Source organism: Myotis yumanensis, unplaced genomic scaffold, assembly GCF_028538775.1.
Source record: "Myotis yumanensis isolate MYYU_CA2020_CCGP unplaced genomic scaffold, mMyoYum1.0.hap1 SCAF_1, whole genome shotgun sequence".
Taxonomy (NCBI): Eukaryota; Metazoa; Chordata; class Mammalia; order Chiroptera; family Vespertilionidae; genus Myotis; species Myotis yumanensis.
In genome coordinates, this window is record NW_027223752.1 from 27,539,678 (window position 1) to 27,553,861 (window position 14,184).

Here is a 14,184-nt window from a genome sequence, read left to right on the forward strand (position 1 = left end):
GGGGAGAACCAGTGAAGGAAAGGCATGCTGGCAACTCACCTCATAGTTTTCTGCCCTCGGAAGCCTCCCTATAAGAGTGCCTAGGAAGGCGATTACCATGGAAACGATAAGGGAGGCGAGGGAGAAGATGGTGATGCTGTGGAATGAACCTGCCAAGGAGAAGAAAAGGGGTTGGTGCTTGAGGAACGGAGCTGTGCCCATTAAACATGTCCCTCTCCGCCCGTCAGTCACCTCCTCTCTCACAGTCCCTGGGAAGTACCTTGGAGTTACTCGTTTGTGCCACTGCCCCCACTTACAGTCTGTGAGCCACACCTTTCCTGTGAGCCCTTTCCAAGTGCGCACACACAGTGATCTGTGCTAAGGGCTCTGAAAAGCAACCCAGAACTCAAAAGTCACTTCTGTTGCCCTGGCTGGTGTGGCTCAGTTGGTTGGGGCATTGTCCCATGCACCGAAAGGTTGCAGGTTTGAGCCCCAGTAGGAGCACCTGCAGGAGGCACCCGATCCATGTTTCTCACATCGATGTTTCTTTCTCTCTCTCCTTCTCCCTCCCTCTCTCTATTTAAAATCAATTTAAAAAAAGAGAACTATTTATAAAAAAAAACAAAAGTAAAATAAGTAAAAGTCATCTATGTTTTGCTTGGTGCTATTTGGTAACTTTTTTAGGGTAGCAATTAGTAACTAGGTAAATATTAAAGATCAGTCTTTACGTCACTACTGCATAGGGCTTATACCTATGTGTTTATAATAGCAAACAATGGTAAACAGCACGGCTCTCCAACAACGCAGAACTGACTAAAAACTGCTGGTTTAATGCAGCCAGTAAGAGGCATGAGCTCAAATAGTATTTTAATAACACAGGAGGTTGCTCAGAACATAATGTTCAGTGAAGAAACTTGGGATACAGGACTGAATGTTATAAAGAGAATTTTGAAATTTCAAAAAGCAGCAATAAATCTATAAACTCCCTCCCACTTTGGGCCCCCCCCCCCCCGCCCCCCGAAAATAAACCAAACACATGCACAGAATGAGGCCTGGGAGCAGCTGCCCTCAGGCTCCAGAGGATTCAAATGATGACCTTTCTGATTTTGATCATAAACATGCAGTCCTTCCTACTTAGAAAAAGGCATGATAAAAGTGAAATCTTCGAGGTGGCAGGAGAAGGCGAGGGGGATATGAAACTGGGGGTGCCTGAGAGCTGCGTGTTTACAGATGCCACGGAGGCGGGGGAGGAAGGACCCATGTTTGTGATTCTCCCTTCTCCGTGCCACTGAGACGGTGAAGGGCAGGTGTCCCCGAGGGAAGGCCCGTGTCTGGGGAGGCAGAAAACAGTATGGGGCACGAGGGGGAAGGAGGAGAGGAGGTCAGCGTGACCCTTCTTGCCTCAGAGCGGATTTCCAGTCTCTGGCCCGTGGGAACAGGGACAGCAGCTGCGTGGAGCCAAGAGGAGGCAAGAGCTGGCTGCCGGGGGGCAGACTTGGAATCCTCCTCCGGGTTTTGGGCAACTCATAAGACCAGCCATCATCTAGGGTCCCAGAGGGAATGTCATGGGAACTGAGCCTGAGAGCTAATATCTTATTTTCTGCCAGCCCTGAGTGAGAATGAAGGAATAAGATGTTTCTTCCCTGAGGGTGGTAAACCAAAATGCAAAGGATTTGGATGGCGGAGGTCCAAGCCCTCCCCTTATCGTAAAGGCTCTACTAGAAGCCCCGAGGCCTCGAGAAGCCACTGGGCTTGGCTGTGCTCAATGAGCAGTGCCTGCTCCTCTCGCCTTTTCTGTTCTAGCAGAGCTGTGGGGAGGGGAGCAGGGCAGGCAGAGGCGGAGTAGCTGGGCAGGCCTGGTACCGACCTAATCGTAGGATGGAGAAGAAGAGCATCCAGAACAGACCCAGCAGTGGCGCGAAGATGGCCTGGTTGACGCCGGCCATGTGGATCTGCTCGTTGAGCTTGGTGGGCACGTAGGAGTAGTACATGTTATAGCGGTCCGTGATGTGCTTCATGCACAGGTACAGCAGCCCTGGGGCCGGAAAACAGAGCCACACTCAGTGGCTGTCCCACCCCCCTCCCCTCCACATCGGGGCTCATGCTATCCCAAGGCCCACACACAACTGAGAAGTCAGAGCAGCAAGGGCCAAGGACAGGCTGTGGCAGCTCCGTGGTGCCAACCTCTGGAACCAGCATCTTCCTGTGAGCCCCAGAACCTATTCTGCCAGCTCGGTGAAGAGTCATTCACTCATGCATTCACTTAACAAACGTCCTATGTCAATAGCCGTGCCACCTCCACCTCCTGACCTGGCCCTGGCCCTGACACCCCTGCCCAGCTGACAGGCCATCCCATCCCAGGTTTCCTCCTGTTCCTGAGCGTGGCCTGATGTTGTGGGGGCTCGACTCCTCCTCTTTCCAGACTGAGGGTGTGCAGCCCTGGGTGTGACTCACCGAAAGGGACAATGATGGGGCAGGTGATGCTGTACGCCACCACCACACTGAAGACGTTTAACATCCACGCGTACTCACGCCCGTACTGGAACTCCATGGCCTGGTCCTGGGCAGGAAACAGGAGTCACCGAAGGTGGCCCGGCTGCTCCTGGGGCTCCTTATCAGTCTGGGATCCTGCCTCCCAAGCCCAAGAAGCACCCCTCCCACCACGCCCCCCACACTCGGGGCTTCCAGGAGGCCCCCTTCCTGACACCCTCCCAAGGGCCACTCCGAGGGCTGTGCTTAGGGGAGAGCTGGCCCTCACCTTCCTGATGTGGACTCTCGCTGGCTCCGACTGGGAGAAGAAGAGGCGGGTGGTGTACAGGAAGAGGGACCCCGGGCGCAACAGCTCCATGCCCGTGCCAATCAGAGCTGACGTAATCACGTAGTTGATGAAGAAGGCGCCATTGTCCGGCAGGAACACACACCTGGGCATGGCGAGGGTGGGAGACAGCAGCAGAGCCAGGGGAGAGAGAAAGGCAGAGGTGTGAGTGGGGGAAGGAGAGTGAGCGAAGAAAGGAACCAAAGGGGCGGGGATTACATATTTGAAAACTGGGACTCTCAACGTTTGTAACCCTAAACATAAAAAACAAAATCGAAATTGGCTGGACGTCCAACATGACCTGCCTGTTGCCTTGTCAAGCTGGGGAGAACTAGTTTCCTACACATGTGTTCCCAGCCCTGTTTAAGTTAGCAAGGGCCCTTTGGAGCAGCGATGGGGATGGTGTCCATAAAATGTGGATATGTTGGGAGATACATGTGCTGGCTTTATCTAAAGCAGGCTGTTTGTCCTGGACCCACACACCCTGGAGAGTCCACAAGTAGAATTTGAGGGGGAGGTGGGAGTTTCTGTGGCTTTAAGTGGGGGAAAAATAGCCCTAGCCGGTTTGGCTTGGTGGATAGAGTGTCAGCCTGTGGACTGAAGGGTCACAGGTTCAATTCCGATCAAGGGCACATACCTAGGTTGCTGGCTCTATCCCCAGTAGGGGGCGTGCAGGAGGCAACCGATTAATGATTCTCTCTCATCATTGATGTTTCTATTTCTCTCTCCCTCTCCCTCTCCCTCTCCCTCTCCCTCTCCCTCTCCCTCTCCCTCTCCCTTCCTCTCTGAAATCAATAAAAATACATTAAATGGAGAAAAATTACACCTTTATTTCCACTAACTTCTAACTGCAATTCAGCATTTCCTCCCATTAAGAATGTGAGCAAAGAACCACCGCCATGTCAGCCATGGCTGTGGGTCTGTCAGCCACTGAAATCACATTGTTTTATATGACACTGCAGTCATTGCTGACATCTTACAGTATCATTTGTGCTGATCCCCACTTCAAAACGATGCGAGTTATCCGGCATGTCATAGACCCTGCCCGATGGAAAATTTCCTCTCTGCCGACGTGTATTGAGATAACTAGCCAACTTCTACTAGGAGTCATTCAGCCACCTAATGGCCAAGCTGCCTGGTCTCACACTGTGTCCCCATCTACACAGTTCTGTCGCCTTCCTTGAAGAGAGAAGTCAGTGAGCCCTGGACATAGTTCAGAACTCCTTCTAAAGCTGTCCTTCTGTGGCATCGGAGTTGGCATGAACTCCCAGTGCTTTTCTTTCTCATATATAAACCGTGTTCAAGACGTAAAATAGCCAAAGATGAACTCATTCATCTTGGGAAAACACTTACAACTTATTGCAATTAGGGTTTGCAGAAAGTACAGAAACCTTGGAGAATTCTGGTGCTTGCTCTACAGAGCGAGCTATGGTAGCGTGGGTGTCATTTGCAACATTACGTCTTTGAAAATTGGGCTTTTCAACATTGGCGATCTTAGAAATAAAACATAAAATTGAAATTGGCTGGAGGTCCAACGCGACCTGCCTATTGCCTTGTCAGAGATCTCCCCCAACCCCATTTAATATTCTTCTTCCAGCTGAGTCACATCAGCGTTCACACTGATGCCTCTAAGACAATAAAGCGTAACGTTAGCTTGCCTACATTTCAAACACATTGTCCTGCCATTAAATGTGTTGCAAAGATCGTGTTACAAGTTTGATTTTTAAATTACTTGATAACTAGACTTCAGTGCAGTTGCTATTCTTTGTAACCCAGGTATGTTGTGTATTTGAAGACATCTACTTGGAGTATTTGTAAAACGGGCCAAACCTGAATAAGCTCTGTGAGTTGTTTCAATGTCAATTTCCTGGGTATGATATTGTGTTAGAGTCATGCAAGATATTACCATTGGGAGACCCTGGATGAAGGGAACACAGGGCACTTTGGGGGGGAGGGACAATTTCCTATGAATCTACAATTATTTCAAAAAATTCAGAGAAGGGGCCCTGGCTTTACCAGATTGCCCCGGGAGCCCACAGCACAGGAAAGGTTAAGAGGCTGCCTAATGAGGTGCCTGCGTGCATTCGTCTCTCCCTGTGTGAACAAGTAAAGGGTGCACACATCCACATCCTGGTGCGAACCCACAGAGCCCCAGTGCACACTGGGAGTGCACCTGCAACATGCACTCGAGTACTCACTGGAACTTGATGGAGGCCTCCTCCAGGTAGTAGATGTCAAAGAGCCAGCGGAAAAAGACATCCAAACTAGAAGCAAGAACAAGGCAGGCCCTTTGGTTAATGAATTTATGAACTAAGGCCTTAGGTTCAATTCTTCCTGGACTGACTTCCCTTTCCCAAGTCCCAAAGGGTCTTGAACCCTAATGTTCTAGCTGCCTCTCTTCCTTCCTGATGTTGGGCCATCCTGCCCCTAGCCCTTGGCCTTTCAGCTCAAGGCCACCTCCTTTAGCAAAATTTCTCCCACAGCCATTTCTCCCATAATGCTCTCTCCTTCTGAATTTCTACTGCGTGGTTCCCAGTTTGGCTTTCAGTTAGCTGGTAGGCATGACTTGTCACCCCAGCTCGATGGTAAGCTCTGTGAGGGCAGCGTTCATGGCTGACACCTTAGAGTTAGCATGATACCTGGGACATGCTAGGTTCATGACAGGCCCCCTGGACTGCCAATCGAGGAATGGATTTGCAGCAATTACAGGTAGACCTACAGTATCCGAAAGAGGAGGTTCCAATGCTAGGCTGAGCCTGACTGAGAAAGGAGAAATAATTAGAGGTGAGATACCTGGTCAGTCCCATAGAGGGCAGAATGATCACCATGAACACGAGAAAGATGTAGCACTTATACACGATGACCAGGTTCTGATTTGATCTGGAAGGGAACAGAGATTCATCAGTGAGTGAGATGTGATAAGAACCAAAGGCTTAAAACTACAGATGAAGAGACGAGAGAGACCGCTACCTGGCCTAGAAAATGGATTTACTAGCGCATACCAATGCCTTCTCCATGGAGGACTGTGAGGCGTGCTGTGCCTGGCAGCAGCAGGAAAGCATCGCATGATCAACTAGTGCTATCTACCCTGGGCACAGGAAGGGGAGGCATCTGTGCCACATAGTTAAAGGGACATTACCAATGATATTCAAAATACCTTTGGCGTTTTAATGATCAACACAAGCCCTGCTCTTGGCCACAGGAGACACCAGGAAGGATTTGTTAGGACAAACCTCCTGGCTTGCTGCCGGGAGGATGGTAGGAACCTTGGTGCAGGAAATAACTTTTGAGACCTATGTAGCCCTCAGACCAGAGCAGGTCCACCTGCCCAGGATATAATAAATACTTTCCATCCAATTAGCCACCATAGAACTACTAGGGCTCACCCATGGGAAATGGTTCCTGATTGCTTAAAATGTGGGCCCTGTATGGGCTAGATGGGTCCACAGTCAGTTTGAATTCATAGGCTCCTCTGCGCTGGCCATAGCAGCCTTCTGGACATTCTCCAAATCAGTCCTGCTCTCTCCTCTCTGCCAACAGCTCCACCCCCTCAGTGCACAGCTGGAAGCTCTTGCCCAAGGACACCTGGTTTTGGCCCCACATCTCTTATACAGTGGCCCTGTCTCAGCATCCCTGAGGCCAGAGACCCAGAGATGATGCAGCCCTCCCCTTACCCTTTTGGGATGGCTTTGGGGATCCAATTCCATTCCTTAGGCCAGATGGGAGGACAGAGCACCAGGCTAGTGGGTGGTGGGGACAGGACAGGGAAAGGGCTGGGAAGAACAAGTCTTGGAGAGGAGTCCCCAGCTCACCTGGTCCAGTGGGCCTCCAGGAAGACAGAGAAGAAGACGATCAGAGGCAATATCACTGTAAAGGCCCAGAGCATCAGGGAGGGGAAGAACTGGGTTATGATCGGGCTCTGCAGGGCCGGGGCAGGAGAGGGAGAGAGACATCAGTGCAAGAAGGCCCCTTCTCCTTCCAGGCCTCCTCTGCCTTCTCCCGCACACCTGGCCTCTTCTCCAGCTTGGCCCCAGCGCAGGCTTGGTTTCCCTGAGCTGCACAGTGGGCCTGGCCCTTCTCACTTGCCTTCCTGGCCAGGGGACGGCCTGGCTGGTGGCATACAGAGGCTCCCACCCTAAGGTCAAGTGGCATCCAAGGGGCATAGACCTTCTATGCTAAGGTCGCTGGAGGGGCAGCCTGGACCAGAACCAGCTGCTGTCACTCTTGTCTCATACCTCGGGGAGATGACACTGTGTTTAATGTGATGCTGTGTGAGAAGTGGCAAAAAGGGGGAGGATGTGAATAAAGAATCCCCAGGGAGGCCAGCCTGCGTGGCTCAGTGGATGAACCAGGAGGTCATCCAGGTCAATTCCAGGTCAAGGCACATGCCCGGGTTGCGGGCTCGATTCCTGGTGTGAGGTGTGCAGGAGGCAGCAGATTGGTGATTCTCATCATTGATGGTTCTCTCTCGCTCCCTCTCCATTCCTCTCTGAGATCAATAATATATATAACGAATTCCCAGGGAGAGCTGTGGAGCTCCTGCCTGGAGCCTATCGTGAAGATGACAAAGGAGGGCCCAAGTAAGAGAGAGAGAGAGAGAGAGAGAGAGAGAGAGAGAGAGAAAGCGTGTGTGATGCTGGAATAGGGGTGAGGATAATCTGAAAAGAGGCCTTCTAGGCTGTGATAACAGCCTGAGGCTATAGCATTTGGAATGGGCCAGTTTGGTTCCTGGACCCCCTGTCAGTATGGAGCATCTTCTGACTCAGGAATGGCTCCTGTGGGCCCAGCACTCCCATCTTGGAAGTGAGGGACCCAACACAGATCTGGGGTGTTCCTTCTACCAGAAGGCTGTGCTGGAGCTTACCGCACTCTTCCCACCCTCAACCCTATCCCTCAAACACGGGCCCAGCTCTAGAACCTGGGGGGACCAGAGCTGCCGCACCTGCCATGCCTTCTGCTGCCCCTTCTGCACCGCTAGGCCTGGATGGTGGATCTAAAGAAGCTCTCTGAGCCCACGATTGACTAGACCAGCGGTTCTCAACCTGTGGGTCGCGACCCCTTTGGGGGTCGAACGACCCTTTCACAGGGGTCGCCTAAGACCATCGGAAAACACATATATAATTACATATTGTTTTTGTGATTAATCACTATGCTTTAATTAGTCCAATTTGTAATAATGAAAATGGGGGTCACCACAACATGAGGAACTGTATTATAGGGTCACGGCATTAGGAAGGTTGAGAACCACTGGACTAGACGATCCTTTTCCTCCAAACTCACCCCAGAACCTCTCTGCGGCTCCCCCCGCTCTCCCTTTGCCTCTCAGTCCCAGTCCCTAAGATGGGCAGCAACGAGTATTCGTCCCCTTTAGAACAAAGGAAACTCCATGCCACCATTTACCCTGATGCCACCTCCACCAACGTGTTGGTGCATGGGCTCTCGATCCATGTCCCCGTGGGCCCCCCATTCCATCCTCTAAGTTCTCCCTTCACCTCCCTGGCGCCCCAGGCCGGCCTGAGCAGAGGAGGTACCTGCAGCTTCTCGAGGGGGCGGGTGACGTTATACATGTCGATGGTGTTGATGATGATGGCGGGAGTGGTGAGGAAGAAGAAGAGGAAGAAGAGGAGGGTGTTGATTACGATGAAGCGGATCCACCAATTGAAGCGGCGGACAGACAGGTGTTTCCTGGGAGGGATGGATGAAAGAGGTGCACTTAGGACCCCAGGTCCCAGCCCTGCGACAGAGCCCACATGTCATTTCCTGCATGCCAGCTGTGGGCCAGGCTGCCCTGGTCTCATTCAGCCCCTTGGACATAGACCTGCATGCCACTGGCTCTGGACCTTTCCCTCAATCACACCCTTTGTAAAAGCTCTCAATATATCACACAGGTGAGTCAAAAAAATAGATGAGTTCTCTCTGCAGGAAAAACCTTTCCCCCGGGAGTTGGTGCCATCCTCACTTGTGGTGGGGTGGGCTTGGGGGTGGCAGAGGCTGGGGTCCTCAGGAGAGGATATGGCCCAGCCCAGAGGGGGCCGTAAATGGGCAACAAAGTGGGCCCGATTCATCTTCCGTCCTGTTGCCCGCTGCCTTCTTCAGTCTCAAAGGAGAGGGGGCGGAAGAGGGGGCTTACCAAATAATGTCTTTGGGGTGTGGGGCAAAGGCAACCCTCCAGCGGTGGGATTTGATGATGGTGGTCACCGAGGACTGCTGGGGACGCACCCCACACTGGACGAACTTGTAGTCCTTTAGGATGCTGCCAAGATGGGGGAAGGAGACAGAAGTCTAGGGGTGAAGATGACGGGCTTGGGGGGTCTCATGCGAGGGTTCCCCAGGTGGGGGCTCATACACTTCCTGGGGCCTCTTGAAGCCTTGGCTATATCTCCCAGGCCCTTAGAGGTGGGCAGATCCTGAGGTCTAGTCGCTGGAGGAAAGGGGTGTTAGAGGGAGGGACTGCCCAGGAAGGGGGGGGACCACATGGCTCTCAGTTAATGTCTTGGCCCCTTGACAGCAGAGATACCACCAAGACATGTTCTTTCTCAGAGCTTGACAGGGGAGGCACTAATTTCACCCTCATCCAAATATCAATATCTGCCAATCACGGAGTTCTTTCTGTGCGCCCAGCACTGTGCTTGTTGGTGATTAACATAATCCCAATGGCACAGATTACTAAATTGAGGTGCCTGAAGACACATGCATAAAGGACCCCATCTCATCATTCTCCTCCACACTTCCGCCGTAATTAACCTTGTCTCAGAACATAAGCAGCACAGTCTTATGTAGACGCAGTGTTTCATAGGACACGCACACTAATTAGAACATATATCCTTTCTTAAGCCTCTGGGAGCTGGACAGGGAAGCTCTAAATAAGCGAATTTGACAGATAAGAAATTTGAGATTTGCAAAGTTGCACACAATTATTCGTGACTAATTGCTAGGCTATCCCACTGCTCCTTTGTAGGGCTGGGTGGGTGAGGACAGTGTTGTCCATGATCAGGCTCCTTAGGGAGAGGTGGGCCCCCACGACCCTCAAGAGACTGATTCTCGGCTCTCGCCTATTGGATCCAGTCCTAAGGATCTAAGGATCCGTCCAGAACATTCTAGAGTGGACATAATCCACTCCCTATTAAGGTGGGGCTGCCAGAGGCTGGGGTACGGGAAGGAGGAGGCTGAAGGCCAGGAGTGGGGAGGCCTGCAGCAGGAGAGGAGAAATGCAAGCTGGGCTTCTCTACCCTGACCGTCACTTGTGGTGAGGAGCGGATGATGAGTGATGAGGGAGAAAATGGGTATTGTTCTTGTCCCAGAAGAGGAACCAAGAGTTCAAAGGCTACTCTGACCACCCCTCTGATTGCGGCAAGGACATAGGGGAGTGAGGCGCTCAGGACCTGGTGTAACCAGAGACAAGCTGAGCTGGCTCCTGGGGGAAAGGGTGTGGCCCTGCTCTGGGCAGGAGATGGCGCTGCCTGTGAGGATATGCAGGGGCTGGGGAGGGCAGGATATTGCAAACTGGAGAGAGGCTCTCTCCTCCTCCCCTTGGCTGAAATTCAGGGAAGGAGGTAGCTTCAGAGAAGCAGAGGCCCACTCCTGGGACAGGACCCTCACCGCGTCGTCATCCTGGTGTCCTGGAAGGTGACAAAGATCAGGTCCAGACGCTTCAGCGGAACGCGGCTGAGCTCGGCGTTGAATTCATCGGTCAGCTGCTCCTCCAGCTCACTGTAATATTGCTCTGCGTCTACCTGGGTGAGAGGGGCCCTCAGAGCTGGGGGCAGAGCTCCGGGAAGGCCTCGCCTGGACACAGGGCAGTGGGCCCGAGGCCTCCGTTCATTCCCAGCTCCCAGGGAAGCCTGGCTCAGGACCCAGGTGGGCTCAAAGCACCCAACTCTAGAACAGGAAGAGGCTTCAACTTTAAAACTAGCTCCCTACTTCTAGGTCTGGGGAAAGTGAGGCCCAGCTGGGGGCTGGGGGTGCTTCGGATTTTGGGTGGACTCCAGAGGAGTGAAAGAGTATGTTTGCAGCATTTTCAGGAAAGGGGGTTGATTCTTTCTCTGGACTGGAGCTCCGTGCTGCCCTGAGGCAAGCGTTCGAGTCTTGAGGCTGCCTTCCAGCCACAATGGGTGGGTGATAAGACGAAGCCCACTGCCTTCAAGTGTTCCTGTCCTATCTCTTCGAAAGCCCGAGGCCTGGCAGGCTACAGCAGCCTACTGTTTTCTCTCTGGTCCTCCCATCCAAGACTAGAAGTGGGACAAAGCAAGCCTCCCTGGTCCCTCCTCTACATTCTCCATGGGAGGCAGGAGGGGTGGGGAGGAAGGAAGGGCCTGGGGTCTGAGGGTGCAGACTGGGCAACTTCCTGAGCCCTGGACAGAGCCTGGAGACCCGGGGCCCCAGCCCTTCCTCTGTTGTGTCCCCGGATACCCCTGCTACTTACCTCTTTGAAGCAGGTCCAACATTTGCAAAAGCACAAGCGGGAACAGGGGTGGATCCTGATCATCACTCTCCCATGCCTCTTGGCCTTGGCTGTGTAGTAGAGCCGGCCCCGCATCGCATGGCGCCTGTCAGCCGGCAGGCAATGGGGAGCGGGAGGGTCTTGTAGTCAGGGGCCAGCGGAGCCACACCCTCCCATTCTACCCCCATCCCAGAGGCAGACACCCCTGCTGCAGCCTCACCTTTGATCGTCCAAGTCAATGAGGGTCCTGACGTTATAGCAGAAGTGGACTCTGGTCACTACGCACCCTGGATAGGCCTCGCTGCAGCCACAAACATGGATGCTGAGCCAGCTGTGGAGCTGAGGATGTGCCACCCCACCCTGGGCCCAGAGCTACAGCCCACAGAGCTGGGGCGCTCAGCTGCCTATGGTTCCTGGGTCTTGGATGGAGAATACAGCTCTTGCTCTTAAAGCCAAACTTTGGGGTTGATCCCTGTAATCTGAGATTTGCCACATCCTTCCCAGATGACCCAGGGGCAGAGCTGGAATGGCTGCTCATGGAGAGATAGTTAGCTCCTGGGGCTGGACACTTGGGCGACAACAGATGCCCCAAGATGACCTATCCTAGGTGACTGTGGCCCAGGAACGCCCTGGGCTCGTAGTTGGAGTGACGAGGGAAAGGAAAACTAGCTCCCCCACAACACCCATGCTATGCAGGGAACCCCTGACTTTAGAAGACCTGCTGTGGCTCTAGGACTCCCCCATTCTGAAAGGCTGATCTTTAGCCCAGTCCAGGGTGAGCTACCACCTGGGGTGTCTCTCACCTCACCCTCCTGTGCGGACTCACTACCCACAGAAGAATCCAGGCAGGGTTCCTGGGAGGAGGCCGTCCATGCTCGTCCACCCAACCCACTTACTGAAAGTGCTTTATGATGATATCAGGGTCTTGGATGTCTCTGGGGACATAGGTGATCATCAGTGTCCTTGTGACCTAGGTGGGGAGGGTACATGGAGAAGGAAGGCTGCTTACTCGGGACCTGGATGTCTGGGGCTTGGGGGGCCTGCAGCACCTGGAGCCTGCCTGCTACTTGCCAGGCCTGGCAGGCAGAACCTTCGGGGTGCTCTTTCAGGGGTATGTGGATTGGGGTTCTGGGGTGAGGTCAAGTCAATCAGTTCTTCAGGATGGATGGCCTCGAAGGAGCGGATACCACTCCATTGAACCTTTGAAAGGCTGAGGGCAGGAGCCAGGGATGTTCCTCTGAGCTGGTTCCCTTCCCCACCAGAGCCGCACCACTCGCACGCCCCTCCCCTGCGGTGCCTGCCCACAGCCTCTGGGCGCTCCCCTCACACCCCAAAAACACCCAAGCACTTCAAACACGGGGCCTCTTTCCTGACCTTGGCAGCTTGCCCAGCCCACGTGCAGAGCAAGGAGTGGAGAGGAGTTAAAGCCCCAAACACAGCCCTCAGCCGGCGATGGACAGGGAGTAGGTGGGAAAGTGCACCCGATTCTCCCCACTAGCTTCAGCAACTCTAGGGCACACACTCTACTCCGATTCTCAGCATTTCCCATGGGATTAGGGGCCGATTCTCAGCGTTTCCCATGGGACTAGGGGCTGGCTCCCACAGTGGTGAATTGCCCCTTCCAGCCCCTTTATCAGAGGTCTTTCCTCCTAGTCCCACTGCCCTCCCCGCTTCCTGCCACCCCCCCCCCCCCAAGGGTCCAGTGGTCTTTCCTGGGAATCACCTCCTAAATAAACCAATGCTACTCAATCCTTGTCTCGGGGTCTGCATGGGAGATGGGGTAGGGGTAACCCAAACCAAGACAGTGGGGAGACACAGGGGCAAGACATGGGTTTCTGAATTTAGGAAGACTCTGGAAGGCCACGGAGGTTGGGCATGGTTGGAGTGGGCCAGGCTAGTGAAAATATTTACAGTACCCAGTGGTTCAGCAGGGGACACTGGCCACTTAGGATGCAGGGCCCTGCTGGGCTAGGGGTTTCTTAACTTTTGATTTTTCAGATGGTGAGGTGGTCCAGGGGTCTCTAGAGAGGGGACAGGGCAGCAAGGGTGCAGGGGTAGGAGGCACCAAGGAGCAGCTATTTACTAACCAGTTTGGAAGTGAGTCAGTGGTTTCACGACTGGGATGGCTGTGCAGTTCAGAGGGCTAAGGAGAGACTTCTCCCCACAGGGGGCAGAATGTGCCCCACTGAGAAGCCTCTGAGGCTGGGAGTGGGGAGGTCCAGCTGGGAGGTAGCAGTTATGGCAGCTCCTTTCACTTACCTTGGAGCTCCTCCTGGGCACAAACCCTAAGCAGTGATGAGCCATGAAGAGGAGGTTGATGATGAAGTACAAGAAGGCAAAGGAGGTGTGCAGCCACAGGATCTTATTACTGCCAGGGGCAAGACACAGGAGAGTGAGACCCCTCTCCCATCCACAGTCTCCCAGGACCCCCTCTCCCACCCACAGTCTCCCAGGATCCCCTCTCCCACCCACAGTCTCCCCAGGACCCCCTCTCCCACACACACAGTCTCCCCAGGACCCTCTCTCCCACCCACAGTCTCCCCAGGACCCCCTCTCCCACCCACACAGTCTCCCCAGGATTCCCTCTCCCACACACAGTCTCCCAGGACCCCCTCTCCCACCTACAGTCTCCCAGGACCCCCTCTGCCACCCACAGTCTCCCCAGGACCCCCTCTTCCACCCACAGTCTCCCCAGGACCCCCTCTCCCACCCACACAGTCTCCCAAGGACCCCCTCTCCCACACACAGTCTCCCCAGGACCCCCCTCTCCCACCCACAGTCTCCCTAATACCCTCTCTCCCACCCAGAGTCTCCCCAGGACCCCCTCCCTCTCCCACCCACAGTCTCCCCAGGACCCCCTCTCCCACCCACAGTCTCCCAGGATCCCCTCTCCCACCCACAGTCTCCCAGGACCCCCTCTCCCACCCACAGTCTCCCAGGATCCCCTCTC

General features: G+C 53.9%; 1 protein-coding gene across 4 annotated transcripts in view; it reads right to left on the reverse strand.

Annotated features, from left to right (window-relative positions):
- Positions 1–14,184, reverse strand: part of TMEM63C (transmembrane protein 63C) — a 67,092-nt gene that overhangs the window by 6,689 nt on the left and 46,219 nt on the right. For all 4 annotated transcript variants that reach the window (XM_070416051.1, XM_070416041.1, XM_070416031.1 and 1 more), the window contains 14 exons: positions 13,494–13,602; positions 12,131–12,204; positions 11,455–11,535; positions 11,217–11,340; positions 10,394–10,527; positions 8,925–9,047; positions 8,326–8,479; positions 6,607–6,713; positions 5,588–5,674; positions 4,993–5,058; positions 2,738–2,900; positions 2,434–2,539; positions 1,847–2,014; positions 40–149 (listed from right to left, as the gene is read on the reverse strand). In XM_070416051.1, the coding sequence (XP_070272152.1) occupies positions 40–149; positions 1,847–2,014; positions 2,434–2,539; positions 2,738–2,900; positions 4,993–5,058; positions 5,588–5,674; positions 6,607–6,713; positions 8,326–8,479; positions 8,925–9,047; positions 10,394–10,527; positions 11,217–11,340; positions 11,455–11,535; positions 12,131–12,204; positions 13,494–13,602 (1,606 nt within the window). The remainder of the gene's footprint in view (positions 1–39; positions 150–1,846; positions 2,015–2,433; positions 2,540–2,737; positions 2,901–4,992; positions 5,059–5,587; positions 5,675–6,606; positions 6,714–8,325; positions 8,480–8,924; positions 9,048–10,393; positions 10,528–11,216; positions 11,341–11,454; positions 11,536–12,130; positions 12,205–13,493; positions 13,603–14,184) is intronic.